The sequence below is a fragment of the Solanum pennellii genome, chromosome 2 (genome assembly GCF_001406875.1).
Source record: "Solanum pennellii chromosome 2, SPENNV200".
Classification (NCBI taxonomy): Eukaryota; Viridiplantae; Streptophyta; class Magnoliopsida; order Solanales; family Solanaceae; genus Solanum; species Solanum pennellii.
Window position 1 is genome coordinate 48,760,242 of NC_028638.1, and position 18,983 is coordinate 48,779,224.

General features: G+C 36.0%; 1 protein-coding gene across 2 annotated transcripts; it reads right to left on the reverse strand.

Moving 5' to 3' along the window:
• Positions 1-477: 477 nt before the first annotated feature.
• LOC107010873 (leucine--tRNA ligase, chloroplastic/mitochondrial) lies at positions 478-17,518 on the reverse strand. Of its 2 annotated transcripts, XM_015210140.2 has the most exons (20): positions 16,939-17,518; positions 11,487-11,631; positions 11,359-11,415; positions 10,660-10,779; positions 10,462-10,566; positions 10,098-10,321; positions 9,943-10,009; positions 9,703-9,857; positions 9,254-9,518; positions 8,898-9,092; positions 8,669-8,748; positions 7,874-7,936; positions 7,661-7,742; positions 3,228-3,305; positions 3,057-3,158; positions 2,757-2,929; positions 2,441-2,618; positions 2,238-2,315; positions 1,462-1,593; positions 478-1,062 (listed from the first exon to the last, which is right to left on the reverse strand). In XM_015210140.2, exons 1-20 carry the CDS (start codon positions 17,481-17,483, stop codon positions 817-819), a joined length of 3,090 nt encoding a protein of 1,029 aa, XP_015065626.2. In that variant the 5' UTR covers positions 17,484-17,518; the 3' UTR covers positions 478-816. The 2 variants fall into 2 exon arrangements, with proteins under 2 accessions (XP_015065626.2, XP_027770040.1); XM_027914239.1 differs by lacking the exons at positions 478-1,062; positions 1,462-1,593 and adding an exon at positions 1,602-2,056.
• Between the last annotated feature and the right edge of the window lie 1,465 nt (positions 17,519-18,983).

The window sequence follows — 18,983 nt, forward strand, 5'->3', positions numbered from 1 at the left end:
CATCAAAGATAAAAATGCATTTTATTTAGGATTTGTCAACACTGCTTTAATTGAAATCTGTCTAAATCAATGAACATAATTGTATAGAACATGATAGAATGATTTTCCTTAGTGTCACGCAACGCACATGCAAAAATACGTGTCCTAGTTTTTATAATAGTAAAGCTAGGTACCTTCCCCTTGATGGAATTGAGAAATTCCGTAATCTATCAATAATTGTTTTGGGCACAAATCTTCACGACAATTAAAATGAATATTGGCACCGACTATTGAAGTAAACGAGACGCTAATTATTTTTTAAATTTAGACACCAGAACATGGAGACCTCTTTCCTTTAGCTAAAGTTTATTTGGAACAATTTTACCTAACTTCCTCTTTCTATCACACACAATCCAGAAAGTTAAATCATCCACCTATCATTCTTCTGACAAATATATCACACACTATTCTATTCATATTATTTGTCTTGTCACAAAATTCCTTGTAAATTGAAACACATAGAAACATTTCATAAACAAATACAACAGCATATTTTGTACAATGGTACAACAATGAATATAATTTATAACGCAGAAGACGAATAGATTAAGCAATTCTGCTTACCCCTCTCTCTCTCTCTCTTTCTGTTTCTTCAACTATACTACACAGCCTATTCCACTTACACTGCTGGAGAGGTTTTTGTTCTCTTAACAATATTGTACAGCAAATGAATTATGGTACAGGTGCCATCACTGCTTTGCTACCATTAGTGTTATTAATCCGTCAACCCTTATGAAACAACATATTGTATAGAGATTCCGGGCATCATCGTATCAGCTATTGTTGAGCCACCTTGGCCTTTTTCGGCATATCTATGACAATGTTCAGAATTTTTCCTTGGACGTAAATTCTCTTCCTAATAGATTTCCCATCCAAAAACTTGGACAGTTTTGTATCAAATGAAGCTAATCTAAAGGCCTCCTCTTCTGTGCATGTTTCTTCGACCTGTATGGTACCTCTAGTCTTTCCATTAATTTGGACTGGAAGGACTACAGTACTCTCTTTTAAATATGCAGCATCAGCCTGTCGTGATAACCAAAAATCAGTAAATGTTTCACCTAATTCAATGATTTATTATTTTCAGATGTTCATGAGCTTCTAGTAATCCCAGAAATTTAATTCGCCTCACAAGGCAACTATAAACAACAATATGTTTTCATATTTTTCAAAATTATCTGGGTTTAACCTGTTTATATTCAATATTTGCTGAAAATGCACTCCTGCAGTTTTACAACAAAACTGAACAACTAAAAATGTAGATAAGTGATAACGAGAAGCTATGCAGCAGGGTGTAGGTGACTTAGCTCCCCTTTTTAGCAACAGTAAATAGATTAGGGAAAAACAAGTATCCGTACGTCTTTCAGAAGGATGGGATCGGGAAGAGGAATAGAGAGTAACAATTAAGATCAAAAAAGTACTCACCTTAGGGAAGGGCTCATATGCCAAGGAATTTGAGTGTCCCAGACGAGACCAGAGCTCCTCTGCCATGTGAGGTGCATATGGTGAGAGCAGCAAAACAAATGCTTCAATAATTGATCTCGGAAGCTTGTCCCACTAAAGACATGAGACCCAACAGATTAGTTCAAATGCTATCAGAAACAGGTAACTCGCAATGAACTTAATATAGCTAGATCACTCTTTGTTTCCCTTATGTCGTTATTTTTTAAGTGCAAGAAATTTTAATGTCTAGTTTGATCTCATTTAAATGTAGTCTTCCGTGGAGATAACCTCTTGCAGAAATGTAAGGTAAGACTGTAAAATAGACCCAGTGGGGCCCAGCCCTTCCTCGACTCCGTGAGTAGCTAGACCCAGTGCAGCCCCTTTCCCAGGTGACGTCTACAAGCATTCAGTTGGATACTTAATATAACAGGGAAGGAGAAGAGCTAGAGAAGTCCTCTTGGGAGTAGTTCACCAATTTTGTATTTCATTTGCCTTGAGGAAGAGACTGAAATCTCTTTCCTTGTGCAATTAACTCTGACAAGCACATCAAATTTTTGGACTAAGCTGTTATTCCATCCTGCCCAAGTTGGATACGTGAAAATTTTACAAGATTGAAGTGATGACTTTTTTCTTAAATCCTATTAAATTGCTCTAACAGACTGACAAAAGTTGAGACAAAAAAAATAATTGAAGTGTGAGTACTCTTTTTTCCAGTTTTACTATTTCTTTAGCACTGAGGGGAAATGAGAACAAGAAACCTTATATGCTGCGTTAATGAACTCCATCATTGCAGAAATTCCAGTGTTGAACCGAGTTCCTTCAATTTCTTCAGTTACCTGTTATAATAAAACAACTCGCAAATCAACAACTGATGTGTAATAATAGGAAGTGCATTAACATCCCAACCAAATTCCATTCCAAAGGTTACATGCCAGTCATACCCAACGAGAAGTAGTACTACCTTATCAATGCATCTGTGTAAAGAACGAAGTTGTTCAATTGAAGGTTTCTCATCAACTGTAACAGTTCCATCCAGATATGAACCAGTGGGTGAGGCTGAACCAACAACCAATCTCCAAGATCTTGCTAGGAAACGGTGAACACCATCAATACCACTTGTATTCCATGTTTTCGAGTCTCTATCAGACATAATAAAAAGTTTGCATTACGAACTAGAAGATATGCTGTCTAATACAACTTTAAGATGATCTACATATATCATAACAAAACAAATTTGAGAAACAAAAGAAAAGATGAGGACAGGCAGAAGAAGCTACCTTAATGGACCCATAAACATTTCATACAAGCGTAGAGAATCTGCACCATACTCAAAAACGACATCATCAGGGTTGATGACATTTCCTCTACTTTTACTCATCTTGTGAGCTCGGGCAATCAAACGAATGTTGGGGTTGTCTTTCAAAACAAACAAGTCACCAGATTTCATGACCTACTCATCATCAAAATATAGTTTCAAACAGATGGCTTACATTCTGACAACTAAAGCTCCAATAAAAAGATGCTAAAAGATTTTCTTAGGAAGCAAAGTAATTGAACATGATCAGTGTACAATGAACCTTTTCCTCAGGTATTCTTTCTTGTTTGTACTCCGCCAGCTCATCAACAGAGTCTGCTGATATCAAGTTTCCTTCGTCATCTTTGAATGCTGTATATTGAACCTGACAACTTGATTGTTAAGAATGACAACAAAATAATGGACATTCAAGACCCAAAGCAAATCAACTTACTTCACCAAGGATTATGCCCTGATTTATGACACACTTAAATGGTTCCTTTGTTGACACAGCATCTATGTCATAGAGAACCTGCAACAATGAATCTAGTCATGATTTTTAATAGATGTTACAGAATAAATATAACCTGATCTCGTAAAATGAACTGCTCTACCAAAGGACAAATAAAAAAAGAGAGGGCATTCCTCTTGCTTGTTAAAGCCCTTTTTTGGTTTATTTGTCCTCCTACCTCATCTATTTTTCCACTTACAAGCTCTGATTAGAAGAAGATTTATGTCACTTGGCTTGTCTAACAATGTACTGAAGTCAAATTTAGGTTAGCAAAGGGATTCACCAGCCATAAAACGGGGTGGATAAGGGAAGAAGAAGTGATGGTTTTTTTAAAAACTATTTAAGCTAAATAACACAGGAAAATCAAAGTCTGCACCTAAAATATAAAGATGGAAGAGAACAGAATTAAAGCAGAAGAAGAAGAACTGTATCTTATTAATGCTTCAGATTAGATATTTATAAGCCTAGAATAAAAATAATAATGCATGATCTAGCAGTCACTAAAACAATTCCTAAATAATAGGAAAGCATGACTAACAACTATTGACCAAGTCTAACTTAAAACATAGGCAGTAAAAATTAAATTTACTGCAGTTCAAAAGCAGATTCCTTACACTCCTCCTTGCTTTAGATACTGCAAACTCCAATTTTCTGTCTAAGAAGCTCGAATTTGCTGATCAGTAAAGGCTTAGTAAACAGATCTGCTAGCTGGTTTTCAGACTTGCAGTAGACTAGAGTTACTTCTCCCCTTTGCTGCACTTCTCTCAGGAAATAGAACTTGATGTTGAAATGCTTGGTCTTCTTGTGAAACACCGGATTGTTTGAGATTGCAATAGCTGCCTGGTTGTCGACAAGAATGATAGTACTTTCCTTCTGTTCCACATGTAAATCATACATGATCTTTCTAAGCCACAAGACTTGGTTTACTGCTCCTGTTGCTGCTATGAATTCAGCTTCTACAGTTGATTGTGCAACAATTTCCTGTTTCTTAGATGACCATGAGAATATTCCTGAACCTAGGCTGAAACAATGGCAGAGGTACTTCTCATATCATCTGCGGATCCAGCCCAATCACTATCTGAGAATCCATTTGTGCTGCTAGGTAGCAATCTGATTGTGTCTAATCTTGCAACAGGAGAAAAAGTGTCAGAGTAATCGACACCATAAATTTGTGCATACCCTGTAACTACAAGCCTCGCCTTGTATTTGTTGATGGAACTATCTGCATTTAACTTTGTTCTGAAGACCATCTCACACCAATGACTTTTCTATCTTCAGGTTTTTTGACAAACACCCAAGTTTTATTTTTCTCAATCATGGAGATCTCCTCCTCCATTGCATTCTTCCATTTTGCGTCTTGCAAAGCTTCTACTGGACCAGCAGGTTCATAGATGGCGACATTACACCTCTGATATATATCTGACAACAATCTTCTCCCCTTGACTGGATGATCATCTTCTAGAGTGTGTNTCAATTTCATAAATTATTTTCTACTCTAGTAAAAATAAAAGATGTCTCTCAAAAATATTTTTCTTTCATAAATCAAACACTAAAAATAATTTCTGAAAAATATTTTCTATTCACCAACCAAACATGAGAAAATAAGTCCAAAATCTACTTGTTTTCCAGGAAAACATTTTCTAGGAAAATATTTTCCATGGAAAACATTTTCCTTCGTACCAAACACACCCCTAGTTCTTGCTGCCAGTGTTCTTTTTTTTGCTCTTCAGGATGGCTGATGTTTGCTTCTAGAGAGCGTCTTCCTCATTTCTGAGAGTTCTTCCAGTCCCATTGTTCATTCTCACTAAAATGAACATCTCTTGTAATTGTCATCTTTCCTGTCTAAGGATGATAGACCTTGTAGGCTTTAGAAACTCCACTGTAACCCACATGGATGCCTATGATTGCCTTCTTGTCAAGTTTGTCACGTTTAACCTGAGGAACATGAACAAAACAGACAACCAAACACTTTAAGAAAACTTAGTGAAGGCTTATACCCGTACCAAGCTTCAAATGGTGTTTTATCCTTCAAAGCTTTCATTGGAAGTCGATTCTGCATAAAAACTGCGGTATTTGCTGCCTCTGCCCAGAATATCTTGGGCAACTCCTTCTCATGCAACATACATCTGGCCATCTCCATTATCCATCTATTTCTTCTTTCACTAACACCATTTTGTTCTGGTGTGTATGGTGTTGTAAGCTGATGCACAATGCCGGCCTCCTCACAGAACGAAGCAAATTTCGTTGAAGTGTATTCCTTCCCATTATTAGACCTCAAAGCTTGAATCTTACAATTACTTTGATTTTCCACCAATTTCTTGAATTTCCAGAATACACCAGCAACTTCTGACTTGAATTTCAAGAAAAAAATCCAACACATTCTTGTAAAATCGTCAATGAAAAGAACGTAATAGATGCCACCTTGTAGTAATGGAGTTCTTTGAGGCCCTACGACATCAGTGTGAACTAGTTGTAGCTTTTGTGAGGCTCTCCAGGTTGATTTTGGAAATGACTTTCTGTGTTGCTTACCAAATTGGCAGGCATGACATTCAGCGGAATTTGCTTCCAAATCAGGTAAGCTCTCCACCATCTTCAACTTTTGCATCTTGACAAGCCCTTGATAATGGATAGTGCCCGAGTCTCTTATGTCATAACTCAGTGACATTTTCTTTTGCTGAATACAACATTTGCTCTTTCTCAAATGGATCTAATGAGAAACTTTTTCCTTCCATTTTGACTTTAAACAGGTCCTGCCCTGAAGGATCCTTGATCAAGCAATATTTATCTTCAAAATAAAGTTTGAAACTTTTTTCTAACAATTGACCAACACTTAACAAGTTTCGATCTAAGTCTGGTACATAAAGAACATCTGTTATTGTTTTTGTACCTGCTTGTGTCTCAACTGCAATAGTTCCCATTCCTTTTACTGGAATATGACCACCATGGCCTATTCGAACATTTGCAACTCGAGTAGGCTTCAATTCTTTGAAGAGTTCTCTATCATGAGTCATATGATTTGTGCATCCGCTATCAATCAACCACGACTCACTAGAAACATTGCTAGCAAAACATGATGCAACAAATAGTTGATCCTCCTCTTGTTCATTTACAACTCGAGCATCTACATCCTGCTGCTGAGTTTTGTTCTTACAGATGATTGCTTCATGCCCAAACTGATTGCACCTACTGCACTTAGCTTCAGGCCTTCTCCAACAATTGAAAGGTGCGTGTCCCATCTTGCCGCAATGCTTACAAGGAGGGTAGTTTCCTTTGAAGCTACCTGTTTTGTTTTTGTTGTTGCGTGTTGCACCTTCTCCATCTGTTGGTTGGTATTTCTTGTTCTTCTTTTTCTTATATCGTCCATCATCTTGATGCTTGGCAGGTAAAGCTCCTTCAACAGCTCCTTCTTGTCTCATAACACGTCGTTGCTCTTGTGCTTGAAAGACACTTAAGAGCTCTGTTAGTGTAATACAGGACAAGTCCTTAGTATTTTCTAAGGTTGTAATGGTCGCCTCAAATCTTTCAGGTACCGTTACAAGGATTTTCTCAACGATCCTTGAATCGTTAAAAGTGGAACCCAATAATCTGACATGATTGGCAATGTTAAGAAGCCGCTCAGAGTATTCCTTTATGGTTTCACTGTCCTTCATCTTTTGCAGCTCAAACTCACGTACTAAATTCAGCACTTGCATCCCTCGAATTCTCTCATCTCCTTCATACTCAGCCTTAAGATAATCTCATACCTCTTTTGCCGACTTCAGAGACATGATACGAGTGAAGACGGTGGATGAAACTGCAGCAAATAAACATGCCTTTGCCTTTGATTTCCTAATTTTCCTTTCCTGGTGATTTTTTATTTGCGCCATTCATGGTATTCACGAAATCTGATTGGCGCCCACACACACAGGTCCCTTAAGAAATAAAGCTCTTATACCAATTGATGGTTTTTCTAAAAACTATTTAAGCTAAATAACACAGGGAAATCAAAGTCTGCACCTAAAATATAAAGATGGAAGAGAACAGAATTGAAGCAGAAGAAATATTGTGTCTTATTAATGCTTCATATTAGATATTTATAAGCCTAGACTGAAAAATAAAAATAATAATGCATGATCTAGCAGTCACTAAAACAACTCCTAAATAATAGGAAAGCATGACTAACAACTAATTGACTAAGTCTAACTTAAAACATAGGCAGTAAAATTAAATCTACTGCAGTTCAAAAGCAGATTCCTTACAAGAAGAAAGCGTTGGTTCATTTGTATCAACTGCAATATTGACAACATATGCACTGGCTAAAGAAGCACAGCCAAAGCATGAAACTGAGAGTATTCTTTTTATTTGGAATAAGTGCATTGGGACTTGGGAGTGCTAACCTTGTGCCAGAACCTGGCATAAAGTAAATGAAGAACAGCATGCTCAGCACCACCAACATACACGTCAACAGGGCCCCAGTACCTATAAGAAAATTGAAGCAAATGGATGGCTAATACTTTGAAACACCAAGACTTTCCAAACTAGTATGTATAAAAAAATGAAAACCAGAAAATTATGGCCGCGCTGATTGTACAAAGAGAAAGCAAACTCACTGTTCTTGTGCCTTGTCAACCAATGCGCTGGAGTTTTTTGGGTCCATAAATCTTAGATAGTACCTGCATATCAGTGGAGGATGAGTGACATGGTTCAAAGAAAAGCACCAAGATACAGATCAGACATATGACACATCCATAGGAACCTTGAAAGCTAAGATGGTTTCTTCTTTAAATACAGGATGAAGGTGAAAGTTGCATTGATTTTTTGAACCACACATTATCAGTTTAAGTACATAACATTTAAGTATTCATAGATCCCTTGCTTTTCTCACATTTACTTCCAATCCCATAGTAAGCAGCCAAATTTTGAGAGTTAACATCAGACACTCTTCTTATCTAAATGCAGTAGGTAAGTGTTGGCCTTTTACTTCCATAACTACCGGTGACAAATTATGCGCCCAATGCCACCCACTATGGATAACGAACAAGTAAATTCAGAGTAAAGTACTTCCAATCTTCTTCATTTTTATAATTGGTAAGTCAGAGTAAAAATCCTTCCTATCTGCTTTGCCTTATAATATTCTATGCTTCTTGTCCATATTATCGTACTCTTTCCCACAAACACAAACACATAAAAATATATATTCTCATTAGTTTTCTCACTTTTTTTTTTAAAAAAAAATCGGTACTATTCCCATTAGATTTCTCCCTTTTGACAAATGACAACCATATAGAATATTTAAAAACAAAACTAATACTAGTTGAATACAAAGTCTTTTTAGGTGTAGATCTTGTAAAAGAAATTAACCTTCCATAAACACCCAATATTGAAGCAAATACATAGCTGATTACCAGCAAGAACCAGCCCACTGGGGCATGGTGTTTGTTTCTCGCCTAGCAGGTTTTCCAGATAAAGGATCTTTGGTTATAACCTGACGAATTGTTCAGTCAAAATAGTAAATGTCATTATATGAAGTGTTGTAAGCTAATAGGGAAGAACAAAACGGAAAAAGAGAAGTACCAAATAACAAAGAACCAATGTTTGTCAAGTTGAAATCATCACATATTAGGCAAAACCTACCCAAGAATCTGCTTTGGCAAGAGGTGGCTCCCCGGTCCCTGTGGGAGTGAAATCATCCAATTCAGGAAGGGTAAGAGGAAGCTCGGTTTCTGGAACTGGAATACCTTCTCCTGTGTCATCCAAAAAGATAACTGGAATAGGCTCCCCCCAATAGCGTTGCCGGGCAAAAAGCCAGTCCCTTAACTTGTAATTTACCTGAAGCAAGATAAATCTGACAATAAGTAAGATCTTCTGAGCAGTAGAAATGAGAAATGCTTCCTTCATACTTATCTTCATAATTCTGTTTAAGAGCATCAACTTCCCAAAAACTGATATACAAACTTATGAGGAATCCCTCATAAATCAGAGGAAGTTACCTTTTTCTTCCCGTTTCCACTTTTCTCAAGCCATTGGATGACTCTTGAAGCAGCTTCTTTGCTAGGCAAACCATTAATGTCAAGCCCTGACTCTGAATATGATGAATTTATCATCGATCCTTCACCTGAATATGGTTTCTCAAAATTGCCACAATCGCTATCATCTGGTCTTACAACCCAAGAAATTGGGATAGTGTACTTCATAGCAAATTCAAAGTCGCGTGTGTCATGGGCAGGCACAGCCATTATTGCTCCTGTCCCGTAGCTGCATCATAATTGTTACGCTACTATAAAATGCCACAAAAATTTGTCAACACGAAGTTCGTAAGACAAATAAATACTTTAGTATTAGGTTCTCATTCGTAACGAGAGCATTAAGCAGTCATAGACTCATATGACATATGTTGTTCGATGAATGTAGGACAAGAGGAGATAAGAAGGTAGACAACCTTCCCAAGACATAATCAGCAACCCAAATAGGAACAGCTTGGCCATTGGCTGGATTTTTTGCATAACAACCAGTAAAGACGCCTGTTTTTTCCTTTTGAAGCTCAGTCCTCTCAAGGTCACTCTTTCTAAAAGCATGTTCCCTGTACTCCTCTACCTGTCTCACATCCGTCATCTCTCAAAAGAACAAGAATGAACAACATTTCGAGATTAAGAGAAGATCAAGGGGAAGAAGACCATACATGTTTACTTTGTGCTTCTGATACAAGTGATGACAGAAAGGGATGCTCAGGTGCAAGGACTAGGTATCTGCACAGCAAAAAGAAGACTAGCGACATGTGAAATGTAGTCTACAAATGGGGCATTAATGATTAGTTATCAAAAGAAGAACGCGTACGTTGCACCAAAAATAGTGTCTGGCCTTGTTGTATAAACTGTTATTCTTTTCTCTTCTTCCTGACTGTTACCATTTATGACAACAAAATCCAATTCTGCTCCTTCCGACCTACCAATCCAATTCCTCTGCATTTCCTTTATACTTTCAGGCCAGTCTAGGTCATCTAAATCCTCAAGAAGACGGTCAGCATAAGCAGTTATCCTCAACATCCACTGCCGCATAGGCTGCTTGGCAATAAACAATGTACTGTAAAATCATGAAACCATCCAGGCGATGAAGATAAGGACTAGACATTGAGTAAACAGAAGTACAGTTCTTTTGAAATTTCCTACCTCAAAATGTAACATGGTATTTGAAAGCTTACCTTTCTGATGACTGGATGCCCCCCTCTTTCACTTACACCATCAATTACTTCTTCATTTGCCAAGACAGTACCAAGTGCTGGACACCAATTGACAGGCACTTCAGCCTAATATTGGATTCAAAGAACATTGATAAGTCGAAGAGGGTCACTTCAACCTACCATTGCCATAATAAAAATGAAATTCAGAAAACTTCAAACCTGATAAGCTAGTCCTCTCTTCAGAAGTTGAAGAAATATCCACTGAGTCCATTTGTAGTAATCAGGTTCTGTCGTAGAAATTTCACGATCCCAATCATAAGAGAAGCCTAATGATTTAAGCTAGAAATCATTATAGATATTAGCAAAGTGATATTTTTGAAGCACCATTCTATACTACGAAAGATAGCAAAAGATCAAAATATGAAACATTCTTGTTACATAGATTAGCACATAAACTCCAACAATGACAATTTAAATGCCCTCAGTTTTGCAGGGAAACCGTCCTTTTCTTACAGGTATTTAGAGCATATGGACATATAAATATCAGCTGAAATAGAACCAGCAAGGAATTGGAGGAAAAGTATCAGAACAAACAGATGGTGGGCATGACAGCAGGCTAATGGATGGACAGTTGCAAAATAATGTAGTTGCTATCATTTTTAAAATAGTGCTCTGCCAAATGAAAAACAGATATTCTGCGGATTTGCCAAGTCTCAATTAAACTGAAACATCACACATACATACAAAAAAGTAGCTCAAAGTCTACTGTCACCTAAATGAACACTTGATTCTTGAACTAGGAATGCAAATAACAAACTTAGGGTTTTGATTTCATGGTTAAAAATTCAGAATTTTTGGAAAGGATTAAAAGCCTCAATGTAAACACGGAATATAGTCATCAAAAGAAAAGAAAGTTACCTGCAAGCGAAAACGACTAATATTCCTCAAAGTTGTGATTTTTGGATGTGTGCCTGTCTGTCAAAGGAAAGGTAAAGACTTAGATACCTGCAATATTAAATTGAAAGCAGTGACTTATGCAAACTTACGTCAATAGCGTACTGCTCAGCAGGTAAACCAAATGCATCCCATCCCATTGGATGCAATACGTTGAAACCTTGCATGCGTTTAAATCTAGCAAGGATATCTGTCGCAGTATATCCCAGTGGATGTCCAACATGCAAACCAGCTCCACTGCATGGATGAATATAGCACCAAAGCAAATTAAGCAGGTTGCGATCAATTGATTACAAAGGGAATTGCCATAGTTCACAATGTATTGGCAACTATCCACCATAAAATTCTTTTAAATAACTGACAGCAAATTTTGCACATGGGCAGAAACACTTCTACGAAAACCTTTTCTAAAAGGGCACTTGATCCAGCTATCCATCTGCTGCCAAAGCCCTTTTTCTCCCATGTCTTCCATAGAATTTCCAAGTTGAGATGGTCATAGGTCTCTATGTCTAGCTCGTATAATATTCATATCCTCCTGCTTTTCTTCCTTGTACCACACATTCATTTGCTATCAAAATGGCATCCGTAATCTGTCCATATTATATAGCCCATGCTCTAGATGTTCAGTCTTGAGCATGCGAGGAGGGAGGAGGGAGGGTTAAAAGTTTCACATTGGTTATGGGATGGGCAATTTGTTTTCTTGTATGATTTTGGGCAATCCTCACCTCATGAGCTAGGCCCCATATCCATTTCTTCACAATAATATTTCGAAGTGTTTGGAAAAATCAAAAAAACAGAGTCCAAGAAAGAGGTGTTTCACTATCCAATGGCAGTACTTATATTTTTTGGAACAAAAGTACATTTTTGTCAATATGTGCAATTTACTGATTTCCGTACATGCTTCTAGATATTTAAAATTTATTTTCAAAAGATTATTTGGTCTTATTTAGTTCTTAAAATTGATCAAATTGGATGTAAGTCAGGACTCTTGGTTGTTCGAAGGAGTGCCTTCAAGTTGTTTATTCTTGCAAGTTCACATAAATTTTGGGGTGCTGTTTTTTACTTAAACATAATTTGTGCTTCTGCAACAAGATGGTGGTTAAACTAGGTTCTTGAAATTTTTCCTGTGCACCTCATGCTATACACGAGCGATTTGATACTTGATATAGAAGCCCAAGCATAGAATTGGAAGTGGCAAATGAGATAAGATATACATTCTTGTTATACCATTTGGAGCTTTAAGCTAGTAAAGTTATTTCTCTTCTGGTGTTGATCCTTCGACTGGGTTGGTTTGATACTATAGCAATATATAGTTCTTTTGAATTAGGTAACTTTTGTATTCACACAAAAAACTCATCAGAAACTGATGAGGTAGGATTAACAAACACCCAGGAGGTAACATAAAAAAAATAATCTACTTTCAATTTTTACAATTGGCCTATGAATTCCACTAAACTATCTCCCAAGTGTATACTGTTTACACCAAAAGTATAGAGGACTAAGACATCTCATCTTGATCTTCTGGATGTTGCTAGCTTTCCCTTTATAGTATCTCTTATTTCTTTTCTTTCACAATATCCACCAGATGCAGGCTTGGATACTCTTCCACCAATCTTCCTTTGATCCTTGCTTCCCTATTTCTTGCCAATGAACCAGTACCTCGGAAGTGGTACTGCACCTTATCCAATTCACCCTTAGTATACATAAGAACATGTTCCACAGATTTGTAGTTGTTTTGTAGTGCAGAATTAGGTGACCATTTACCTCAACCTCTTGTCCACACATGTAACACCTTGGGCATATCCATATACCTCTTCTCTGTAAGACTTCATGGGTCAAACAGGCTCTTCTAATCACCAACCACACAAAGCATGATACTTTCTGTGGTATCTTCACCTTGAGATTAGTTTCCAAGGCCACATAGTTGTCAAAGAGTGGTTTGTGTTTCCACTTTGCCTCGTACATCTTCTTTCCTAATTTTGTCTCTTCTAGTATGCTCACACATCCATCTAAGCATTCTCATTCCTGCTACCTTCGTTTTCTCAACTTGCAAATTCTTGACTAACCAACACTCCACCCCAAACAGCAGGTCATGCAGTCTTATAACATTGGACACTGATGTGAGCCTCCATTTCCTTTATCTCATTCAAATATAATGTGTGACATCCTTGTCAATCTCCATCTCCTCTCTTGGGGGATGACTTGTGTATCAATACTCATTTTCCCATCTGCCTCATGTGATATGACATTTAACTTACACTATATGTACTCTACTTCAGTCCTGCACATCTGAAGCCTTTAGACTCTAGGGTGTCTCCATAATCTCGAGTTATTGTTAATTTTGTCGTGTGTCTTGTCGACCAATACTATGTCATTTGCAAATAACATACACCATGGTACTTCCTCTTGAATATGTCGTGTCAGTTCATCTATCACCAAGACAATGAAAAAAAGGCTGAGTTGACCATTAGTGCAGACCCATCTTGACCGAAAAGTGTTCTTAGTCTTTTCTCACTATCCTCGACAATCTTGATTATGTTGTACATGTCCTTAATCATATGTGGTGTAGTTATAATTCTAAAATTCAAGCATCTTTATGAACCCTCCCTCATAACTCTGTCTTATGTCTTTTCTATGATGAACACCATATATAAGTTTAGTTTTTTCTCCTTGTACTACTCTAACAATATCCTTAAAAAGTAGATGGTATAATCTCAACATGAATCAAATTGAACCTAATAATAAAACACATTCATCCTAAAGTTTCATAGTGCAGCTTGGTAGTTTGATACTCATACAATTGTTGCAATTTTGAATATCATGCTTGCTCTTGTACGATTCTCAATAATTGTAGCAATTTTGAATGTCGCCCAAACTTCCATAGTGTGGCTTAGTAATTTGATACCTCTATAGTTATTGCAGTTTTGAGTATCACCTTTGTTCATGTACAATGGGATCACTACACTCCACTTTCGTTCTATGGGCATCCTAGGCCTCATTTGTTTTCATTGAGATTAAGACCTCTGAATTTGAATATACGTCTGAATATTAAGATTTGCATTAAGGGCTAGGTATCTAGATATGAATACACATCAGAATATTAAGATGTGATCTCCGTATTTGAACACAGAATGATTACAGTTTGTTTTCAATATCTGAATGTGCATATGAAATCAAACATTATGTTAATAAAATGTTATAAAAAAATTCATTTCAATGAAAAATATTACTTTTTTATTTAAAAAAATATCATGATCATCAAGCATAACATAAAAAAATCACGAATAAAAAATATTTTATAGGCACAATATAATATCAAAAAGTTCAAAATAATAAATAAGGTATCACATTATCAGTGCTTAACATATATTTTGGCTAATAAGAAAAACTAAAGAATCTTTATTTAATGTCATTCATGCTTTTTTGTAGTGGACACTTTGACAAAATATATTAACATATGTATTGTATAATGACTCTTCTCATCCAAGTACATCTAATTTTTCCATATATTTTTCAAATGTAGGTGCACTATTTTTAAAATCAATAACTCAAAAACAATTATTATTTTACCAATTCAAGAGAAAAAAATTGGTGTTTGATTGAAAAAAAGGAAGAAAGTTTGTAGTTGTGAGAGCAAAAGTTACGCAAAGACCGAGAGACACGATACATTATTATTTTATAACTAATGAAATAAGTCTGAATAATGTTAAGACTCTCCTGCAGATTTGATCCATTCAGACCTTTTCAGGTTCATTAAGAGACCTTTTGAGGAAAGAAACAAATGGACTTAATGAGATGAATCTGAATCATTCAGTTTCAGACCTTAAAACCAAACACACTTAATCGGCTGAATCTGAATAATTAAGACACAAACCTCCATTAAGTACAAACAAATGAGGTCTTAGTCATCCAACAAATGACATTAAACTACAAAAGTAGTCACTCCAAACCCACTTTGCTTGCCCTCTTCCATTGCCGCAAGAAATTCATCTAACCAATCATTGTCCTCCTCTTATATTACAAATTTCCCTCTTTAACCTTCTCAAATTTAATATACCTTAAAATACCCAAAATCTTGACTACTTTTGGTGTTCTCTAAATCATTCATTTAAGAGTTTTGAAAGTACGTCTACCATTTTATTTAATGAGGACCTCTTCCACCAGTACATTGTCATCCTTGTCTTTAATGCACCTAATTTGGTCAAGGTCGAGAGTCTTCATCTCTCTCACCTAAGCGAGCCTATACAATTTCTTTACCCCACTTTTGTCCTCTTTTCTCCATGCAAGTGTTTAATGTTATCGCTTTAACCGTTGTAATCGTCATCCGCGCTTTCTTTTTCACAATCTTATATCTCTCTTTGTTAGTCCTCTATGCATCTTTATTCTTGCTCTCCACCAACTTCATGTAAGCAACCTTATTGGCTTCCACTTTCCCCTAGACCTCTCCATCCCACCATCAGACCACTTAGGTCCCCTAAAGTTACCCTTCGCGACTCCTAACACCTCTCCAATTGCCTCCCTTATATTATCAGTGCTCCTAGTCCACATATTATTTGCATCCGACTACTCTCCTAAGCCTCCCACCTCCATAACCATTAACTTCTCCCCCAACTCCTTAATTCTTTCCTTAGTCAAGCTCAAGCCCCACGACCCCACTTCATCCTTGGTTGGTCATACAAAGTTCTTTTTTTCCTCTTTCTATTAATCTCCACATCCATTAGCAAGAATTTATGCTAAATGTGAGGTTCTCACTCAAAATAACCTTACAATCCTTACATAAACCTCTATTACTCTACCTAAGGAGTAGGTAATCAATTTGAGTCTTTGCTACCGTACTAAACCACTTTTATGCTACATGAAATACAAATTATGTCTAATAATCCTGTAAAGCTTAGAGCATCACCATTTTCAAGAAACGAACTTCCTAAAAATATGGTGTACATACACAAGGCAAGAGTCTGAACCGATGTAAAACCAAGTTGAAACTAAACCATATTGCGAGCTAATATCACTTATATAGATCTTTTCTTTCATGGTGTCATGTCTTTCGTTAGGTTTGAATGGATTCCAAGAAATTGTCCGTTTTTCGACACAACTCACTTTGATGTGATTTAGGGTCCAAAAGTCCTTTTAACACCATAGTTTCACACCCACATATCGGTACTTTTAGAGATTGACATAGGATAGTAACAACCATCTCAAGTGATCTTCTTTGGTTTTATCCTCAGTATGTGCTAGTTGCACATTCTATTTATCTTAGTATTGTCATCCATGCAACACTCATCTTGTGGATATGGTGGACTTTAATGGTCCAACATTCACTCACATATAACATTATATTGAACTTACCTTTTCATTTGGTAGGTATCTAACAGTTCTCCATTTCAAGGTATAGCAAACACATCATTACCAATAGGTTGATTTCTTCTCATCAAAACTCCACAAACAATAGAGCTTCCTTCTCGTTAAAAGAAGATACTCCATAGTCCATCCTTGGCACAGAGCAATTTAAAGTTGAAAGAGTGGGAGTAAAAAAGTCCGTACCTTGGATATGGGAACATATCAAGAACATAGAATTTGGGCTTGGAAGTATCAATCTCATCAGGGGTTCGAAATGTCTTATTCTCTTCCCAATAATGTTGCCATTTTGGTTCAATTTCGTGAAACGGGTAAGCCCTTTTGACCTTCTCATGTTGCTCATTTGTCTTTTGCCCATCAATTGCATTTACTAGCACAGTCACGGTATTTTTGCTAGAACGTTTTGTACAATTGGAGACTCCGAAGCGTTCATGGTTACAAAATTCACGGCGCAGTAAAGGACGGCGACAGGCAGGGAGTAAAAGCGCAGAGCGGAGAAGAGGAGGACGAGGAAGGAGATGAGAAGGCAAGTGATGAAGGCGCGTAGAAGTATGGAGTTGGATGGGCATTGCTATGGGGGAGAAGGGGAGTGAAGAAGTTACAGTGGTTTGACAATTTGAAGGTGGCAATTTGTTGATGAGAAGAAGTTTAGATAATGTAAGCATGTGTTTGGGTTTGGTTTGGGCTTGGGCTGGGCTTACTCTCTTCAAAGAGTTTGGACCATAGTTCATTTACACTTCTATCCCTATTTTGTGTTTATTCTCAAGGTAAATTTTTTATATTTTTAACATAATTATCTCATCACAAATAATAAATTATTATTTTAATTTTATAAATCTCAAATAAAATAGAATATTTGAAATATATTATAAAACCTACCCAAATATTCACCTTACTATTGGGAACGTTTGGCCATGAGAATTTTTGAGTTTACAAAAAAATATTCAATCTTTTTTGTTTTTGTAAAATGACTTTAAATTATATTTTATACTTTTAAAAAAATATATCCAAATTTTATATATTTATGGCAAAAAATATAATCAAATGCAATTCAACTCGAACTTTAGAAATTCTAAATAAAGTAAAAAGTACTCTTTTTGTTTCTATTTACTTGCAAGATATTTTCTAATATGATTTTCTTTTATTTATTATTTTTGACAAATTAAAGAAGATCAATAATTATTCTTTAGTAAAATATGTCTTAAGATTATAAAATTAAAAAATTTAATATATCAATTATTATTTTCTTAACAAGTGTATCAAGTTAAATTTACTTCTCTGTTCACTTTTATTTGTCATGTTGCACTTTTCAAAAGTCAAGTTAACTAATTTTTAACATTAAATTAGATTACATTAATTTGATAACATTTTTTTAAAAAAAATAGGTATTCAAAAACTATATAAAAAGTACTACAAAATGCAATTTTTTACATATTAATGTGATGAAAGTATATACTCCCATGTTTAAAAAAGGATGACCTACTTTGAGTTGGACGAAGTTTACGAAAAGAAATGAGACTTTTTAATTTAGTGGTTCTAAATTAAAGTTATGTTAAATAATATCAAAATGCACTTTAATCTTGTGGTCTTAAACATGCTACGTGAAAAGTTAACGTTAAAGTGTTACCAAAAAGAAAAATAATCATTCTTTTTAAAACAGACTAAAAATAAAACAAAATGATTTTTTTTAAAGAAAAAAAATATAAAATATTTATCAAAATTTTTAGGGATAATGCACAAGTACCCCTCAACCTATGCCCGAAATCTCAGAGACACACTTATACTATACTAAGGTCCTATTACCCTCCTGAACAAATTTTATTAATAATTTTCTACCCCTTTTCAGCCTACGTGGCACTATCTTGTGGGCCAAGCGTTGATTGACTTTTATTTTCAAGCTAGCGCCACGTAAGCCAAAAAGGATAGAAAATTACTTATAAAATTTATTCAGGGATAATAAGACCTTAGTATAGTATAAGTGTGTCTGTGGAATTTAAAGTATATGTTGAAGAATAGCTGTGCATTTTCCCAAATTTTTATAATCATACGAAGAAGAGGGTAACAAATAAAAAGACAAGGAAATACATATTTCATAGCCAAATGTCCACCAAAAAAGGCGCATTTATAGGTCCCAAAAAGGGCATCTTTCATCAATCGTTTCTTGTTCCTCAAGCATAAGGGCAAACAAGTCATTTTACTATGTTAATCAAACCCTACTATTGCACTATTAC